General features: G+C 39.2%; 1 protein-coding gene across 1 annotated transcript in view; it reads left to right on the top strand.

Annotated features, from left to right (window-relative positions):
- Positions 1–351: 351 nt before the first annotated feature.
- LOC107698713 (pro-neuregulin-3, membrane-bound isoform-like) overlaps positions 352–7,383 on the top strand; it is a gene marked incomplete at its 3' end in the record, with an annotated part of 312,789 nt that continues 305,757 nt past the window's right edge. Inside the window, exon 1 of the mRNA XM_016499818.1 lies at positions 352–1,414. Coding sequence (XP_016355304.1) covers positions 715–1,414 — 700 coding nt within the window. The remainder of the gene's footprint in view (positions 1,415–7,383) is intronic.

Below are 7,383 nucleotides of genomic sequence, written 5' to 3'. Positions count from 1 at the left end.
CAATGCCGAGTCCTCCTCCGTAAGGGAACCACCTTTCTTCGATATGTATAGCTGACTCAGCGCTCGAATACAAGACCATGAGTCAGATCAAGACCTTGAAAAATGAATTGGTGAGAACGACAGAGCCAGAGAGGAAAAATATGAGCCAGTTTTGAACTTTTACTGAACTCTACCTTCAATATTTAAATGAATGGAGGTATGAGATTAGAGGGTAAATCTAACGGTGGTGTCATCTGCAAAAAGAGGGATTTGATAATCTGACGACAGAGAGTGCTGCTGCAACGGCTGGTGCTCGGAGTCAACATGCAGACAATTTCACTCCTCCCTTTCCTTTTGCCTTCTTTGCTCAGCATCTTTATTTAACATTTGTACTATTTTGGTGATTTTGCGGTGAGCTGGAAGTCATCTGGACGTATTGGTGGAACTGGACTAAAGGACTGCCCTTTTTACTGGATTCTGCAACCGCTGAGATTTCTACCTCTGGAAATTCTAATGGGTGTATGCTCTTGTCTGATTGTGAGTGTGTATATGTGTGTTAGTTGTGTGTGGATGTGATTTGTCTGCCTTGATGTGTTCGTAACTATTTCTGTGTTCTTGCGGTTGTGGTTTACTTTTTTCCAATGTCTGGCATTACTGGCCAGTGTTTCGCCTTGTGCTGTCCATGTCTGCTGAGCACCCGGCCTTGGGGTTGACCCTTACCGTGCCACAGGCGAGATGAGTGACAGCTCTGGAACAGTGAACAACTCGGGGGCTATGGTACTGGAGGAGCCTGATGGGAGAGGTGGCTCCGGTGGACGTGAACAAGCCCAGGCCCCTGCTCGTGGTGGGATTTTAAGGTGTGGGAGCTGTGCCCTTTGGCCCCGCCAACAGACTTGGCTCTGCATGGTTCCACTTCTCATTGGCTTCATAGGCCTAGGGCTGAGTCTGATGCTGCTGAAATGGATCGTAGTGGGTTCTGTGCGGGACTATGTGCCTACTGACTTGGTGGACGCCAAGGGTATTGGCCAGGACCCCATCTTTCTGTCCAAACCTAGCACTTTTCCTAAGGGATCTGACACCACCACCACCACAACCACTATTGGAGGGGTCAGCTTGGTCAGCCCCACCGTAACCACTGTGGTGCGGAGCAGGACTCGAACAGGAACCCCTCCCAATGTTCCCCCAAGAGGTGGTGGTGCATCCGGCAGCCAGGTGACACAGAAAAGCCCGTCTACGCGCTTTGTCACACGTAATCCCACCTTTATGACCACCGTGGCCTCTACCACAACATCTACGGTCCAAACGTCCACCTCCAGCCCCTCTCCCTCCAACCCTGCCGTTCTAAACGACTCCACCCAAATGTGGACCAGAGAGCAGTCATCCACTGAAAGGCACGTGACCATGCCTGGTCGAACCCACGTCAGCCGCAAAACACGTAAGTTTGATATTTCTGATAGGTTCTTGATAGTTTTTGCTATGGCAAGAGCCGTTCAGTTCTGCTTCTGGTGGGGATTGTTGGTGACCAGATTACAGTTTTGCATGGTACTGTTAGCATGTATATATTGTGTTAATGACATCCCTGTTCCCAGACGCGAAACCTGACGGACTCTTGGCCGTGTGCAGTCCCGTTTATCATGTCGCCAGGGAGTGGCAGATACACTAATGACAAACAACGACACTGACCACTCCCTGTGTTTCAAAATATGTGATATAGTGAATCGAGAAATATAAAGACAATTGCATAGGTGTAATAGTGTAAAAAAGCTTTTCTTTTCTTATTTTACATTTTTTTCACTGACTGCAGCACATGAAAAAAGCTTATGTGTGAATCAGGATGTCAGTTAGTGAACGTCTGAAGATGTCTCCTTTAGCTCTGCTTTGCTGATTCTCTTTTCATAATGGTTAACTAGAAGAGCTTCGAGCGTTGTGTCTAATGATGGAGCCATGCTTTGCATACATTTATGTAATCGACAGATATTAAATGGCACATTTTGCTGTTCATTTAAAAACTGCAGGAGCCTCTGAAAATAAGAAAACTGTATCATGTGCTAATGGTACACCTCAGTGTAATATTAATGGCATTTTTATTGTCTATGCATGCATAAATTGATCATCATGCCTGTTTACCTGACTCTAAGGTTTGCTGTCCATATGTGATTCTGCTGTGGGATTATATTGTATTCCTATACTGTAGTCATCAGAATGCCCGGATAGAGATGCGTTCACAAATAATGATCACATTAATTTGCATACAGTGAACAGCCTGTGCACAGTGACATTTAGGAAGTTTGATGTTATGTCTGAATACTTGTCAGCCTCTTTGTATTAGAGTTTTTGTTCTAGTGCTGTGAATATCGTAATATTATTTGAAGAGCCCTTTCTTTGAATTCAGCTGGTAATATTGGATCATAATGTCGGGTAGTAAGAGGTTGTCATGCCTCACCACTCTATGAGATTACTTCACTCTCCATGCTTAATCCAGATTAATTTAACTTCATTCATGGAAGCTGCTACTGTTACATCTACTGTTAGTCTTTATGAAACCTACCTTGTAATGACTCTGGAAAAGCCGCTCTGTATTTTCATGTGTGTGTTTTATAAGAAGTTTAAAATTACAGGGCATTTACGATAAATTTAAGTTACCAGATGTTTTTATGTGTTTTGAATTAAGGAAAGCATAATTTTGTCAAATGTAGTGTCTGTTTTCAGAGCACAGCAAGGGTTGCCCAGATGCCCACCAACAACATTGGTGACAATGGGAAAAAACATAGATGAGATTTTGTAAAATTTGTAAGAAGCATTAGTTAGAAAGAAAACTACAGACCAACGAGTACTGTTTTGCATCAAAACACTTTTGCAACATAAGTGTTTTTATAAATGTAGTTATATTATAATTTGTTTGCATAATTACATTTTGTGAAAAAAAGCTGGAATATAATTTTTTGTAAATAATTTTTTAAACAAAAAATGTCAAAAGCAAATAATTAATGGAGAAATTAAAAAAAATTCTTGCAAATACAAAAATGTTTATTAAAGCCAGCAGAAAAAAACAATAATCCTAACTGTTGAGCCCAATTTTTACAAGCGCAAAGAGTCTCTGTTTATAATAAAGTAGACCCCCCTCAACTCACAGTAATACAAAAGAACCCATGAATGTCATGAGTGTCATAAGTCTTTAAACAAGTCTTTATCGTATACTTTGGTTGTACAATAATTCATTACAATTGCAATTGTCTGACAGAGGATATCTTATTCCTTTATGTCCCCTAGCAGCAATTGCCCACCTTTATCAATAACACAGAGAAAAAGATGACTAAACCATTAGTGATCCAAATGCATTTGAGAACTCACAGCTGTGGCTCATCTTAAAACCCATTATTGCTCACCATATTTGATATTAGAGCTAGAAACAGATCTTTCAGTGTAAACTGTCCAGGTGAAGAGGCCATATGTTTTCATAGAAAATTATTCTACAAGATCGGCTATGGTGAATTGAGTGGCCTGTAATTTTGTTTTCCATTTTGAACATATGTTAGTTGTCTTTGGTTGATGAAGTGGAAGTTCCAGTGCTGCTGCCATGGATCTGTTAGTGCTGTAGCTCATACAATGAGCAAAGGTAGTTAAGAGTTGAATGCAAATTTGCAATTGGTGCTAGGGGCACCTTGCGATGAACTGACCGTATAAAAGCCATATCTCAATGTGATCGATTATGATGTTGGAGAATCAATTGTAGCATTAAAGGTGGGGTAAGCAATTTCTAGTAGCCAATGTTGACATTTGAAATCACCAAAACAAACACGCTCCTACCCCAAAAGGGTCTCGCCCCTATTTTGATAGCTCCACCCCACACATACGTACGCAACCCAGGCAACAATTAGTTCTGTGAAACAAAGCAAAACCAATGTTACACCGTGTCTACACCGGACGCGAGTGGCGCGGTGCGACAAAATACTATGGAACTCATTATAATCAGTGCTGCTGTCTACACCATATATATATATATATACAGTATATACATATCTATGGTCTACACTGGATACGGCACGACACGACAGATCCCTGACAAAAAACTGCTGCTGCGTTCAACTCATGACGTATTGACACAAATTTAAAATGATATTCAACGGTCGCTTTGTCGCGTCCAGTGTACTAGACATACTTTAGCTGTTGCGGCGCAGACACAGTGTTTTACTCACCTATCGAGATGAAACAAAGCAACCTTTGCAGTCCGATTGCAGGCCTTCCGCTCCTTGAGTTCTCTCCAGCGCTGGAAATCTGATCCGATATTTACACGGGTCCTACTTCTTGCCTTATCGTAAGCCTTCTTTTGTTCCGCAGACGTTTTCCTCTTTTGTTTTTTATCCGCCATCTCTATCTGTCTGTCACTCGGCTCGGACTGAACGCTCTGTCCTCCACATCATGAGTAGTTACTTACCCTTACTGCTGATTGGCTACACCCCACCTTTAAGTGAAAACAGCTTTGGTTGAAACTGGCTGACACAATTCCTGGTTCCAGCTGGCTGCCATTTAATGACCATTGATTCTTCCTTTGTTTTGTAACATCAGGCTGATTGCAAGGATTAGTTCATGTCATCTACAGTACCACACTGTATTGAGCATTTACTACATTGTACCACTGTTTTCTCTTGAAATACAGATGAGAGTGGAATCATTTGACGATGCTGACATTAAATCATTTCCAGTGTTAAATGACCTAAAATCATTCAGAATTCATGTTGTAAGATGAGGTGATTTATTTGCCTCGTCTGTCTATTTCCTGTTTTAATAAAAAGCCATAAAAGCACTCCCTTCCAGTGCCATTAGAGCTTAATTTCACTGAGACTATTTAAAAAAAATGCCAGTTTGATTTATCTTTTTTAGATCCCCTAAAGGAGGGATGAAGCCTTAAATATTAATGCTTAGAAAGAGAAACATGTTCAATATGTAGAAGAGCATGTGAATAATTGACAAGGGTGTCCTGAAAAATTATCAGGGAAAGGGATGAGAAATGTGCAGGGTTTTATAAATAGAGGTGGAGGAGAGGACGATGAAAGCAATGATATTTCATTGCTTCTTGCTGGTTTCATGGCACTTTCGAAGTGAAATGTCCACTGTGTGGTGCTAAAAGCGACAGCAAAGGTCTTTGTTAATCATTAATCTGCCCCATAATCATAATTTATGTGAAAAGGATTGAAAGTTGTTGATGTTTTCCTGCTACTAGTTTTCATTTCAGCTGGAAACTGCAGTGAATGTTTTTGGACTTTTGTGGAAATGTAGGTTTTTCCGATGAGTCTATGATGAAAATAAACATCTCCTTATGCCATTTCAAAACTGTATGACTTTCTTTTAACTGTAGAACATGAATAAATGATGACAGAATTTTTGGGTAAACTGTTCAAGTTGGTCTTTGCATGTTGATGTTAATGAACCTTGAATCCTTAATCCTTCATTTACATAATTTAACTTATTAAACCATTAAAGTTGAAACTGCTGTGTGGTTGCAGTGTCATACAGCTATCAATTGTATCTAATTGTCTTATTTTTTTCTAGGTTGTAATGTAAGCAACCTTATTTCTCCCAATGATTGAGTCTCATCTCAGTGTTCTAGATTTTATGGAAATGAAGGCCATTAACAGGCATTTGACCACTTTATGTGTTATTTTCAGTTTCAGTTACACTATTTTCAGTTTTAGGTTGAAATTAATGTTGCCAGCTGACATTTTTGCATGAGGGATGACTTTTAGAAAATAACAGTGATTATAAACTCCTGAAGGCCTGGCAGGATATTTGTGAAGTGTTGAACTCTGGTTCAAATGCAAATCATTTCTGTATTTTCCGTTTAGTTATGCATCGAGTAGCGCAATAATCTTGGACTTTAAATAGAGCTGACCGGCATGACAAATGAGGACCATAACCCTCAACAAACCATTCTGTTGTAGCTCAGCCTATCAGAGTTCAGGGATCAATTTTTCTCTCAGCCCAAAAATACAACCCAGCATAAAGGAACACAGCCCCACTGTGAATCTTGCTTATTACTGTTGCAGCTTAAAGGCTATTGAAATATCCCGGTCAACACGAAAGAACCCTGTAGGAAGATGTTAACCTACCTCTCAACCATAGTAGTGTCATTCTTATAGCAATACTGTACATTTAAATCAAGAAGACATGGAAGTAAATATATTAGGGATGTCAAGCTATAACATTATTTAATCAAATACATTTTTTTTTCAATTAATCGCACATCAATTTGGTCTGAGAAAGTAGCCCCAAAAGATAGTCTTTATTGTGTTAAATTAGAAAAGCAATGATTAGACATTACAAAAAAGTATCTCTAGAAACCTTTGATTCAAGACAGAATTTATCAGTATTAACATTTAAGGCTTTGTGTATGGGATTACATCTCTGCCACAATTCTGCGAGCGAAAGATCATATTTTGAGCACGCAAAAGTGCGTTTTGCATGCGCGCGAACTGAGTTTTGTGGAGAAAATGTTTGTCTCGCAAAGAAGAAAGTATTTTGAGCGCACGAAAATCTATTTTGCTTTTAAAATATGTTTTTGGATGTGTGCAGACTCTTTTGCGCGTGCAAGGTTTCACTAGCTTGCTCCCTTGATGCCCGCCCTCAGTGCTCTCTAAATGCCAACAGCTCGCTTGCTCAACACATCCCAGCGTTACAATATGCCATAATTCCAGCCAATCAGAGACGAAGCTGCTAAATTCTGATTGGCTGCCTTGACAACCAATCACAACATTCCTTGCATTACCTCGACAGCAGAAGAGGAAAAATACAGTGCATGCATAATTATTATGCAAGTTGATATTCTGATCATATTTTTTTCCAAGCACATTTTACCAATTCCAAACGACATCAATCTTAATAACTACTTTTAATCTTGTATTTAATCATTTATAATTTATATATAATTATTCATGAAGGCTGGAAGTGAAAAATGTCTTTACTTAATAAGAATCACATACTGAAGTGTAGTAAAATACTTGAAGACTGATTTTATATTTATATATAATATATACGTATATACTGTATATATATATATAGGCTTTATAGACAGATAAGTTGAGAGTGACTCTTGAAGGACCAGCACCACATCCTCTCATACCACTGTTTGAAGAATTTATCTTCCAGAATCTGGCAGTAACTTTTGGGAGTTCATTTTTAGTCCATCTCGAGATTTTATCTGTAGAAGGTAACCTGCTTAATAAATTTGCACACCTGAATATAAGGTGTGTTTCACTTCCAGCCTTCAAGAACAATAATATATAGATTATAAGTGATTAAATACAAGATTAATCGTAGTTATTAAGATTGATGTTGTTTGGAATTGGTAAAATGTGCTTGGAAAAAAATATAATCAGAATATCAACTTGCATAATAATTATGCACGCA

The sequence above is a fragment of the Sinocyclocheilus anshuiensis genome, unplaced genomic scaffold (assembly GCF_001515605.1).
Source record: "Sinocyclocheilus anshuiensis isolate Anshui unplaced genomic scaffold, SAMN03320099.WGS_v1.1 scaffold1015, whole genome shotgun sequence".
In the NCBI taxonomy this organism is placed as follows: Eukaryota; Metazoa; Chordata; class Actinopteri; order Cypriniformes; family Cyprinidae; genus Sinocyclocheilus; species Sinocyclocheilus anshuiensis.
Note: the sequence above shows the minus strand (reverse complement) of the source record. Positions and strands in the feature narration are given on the sequence as shown.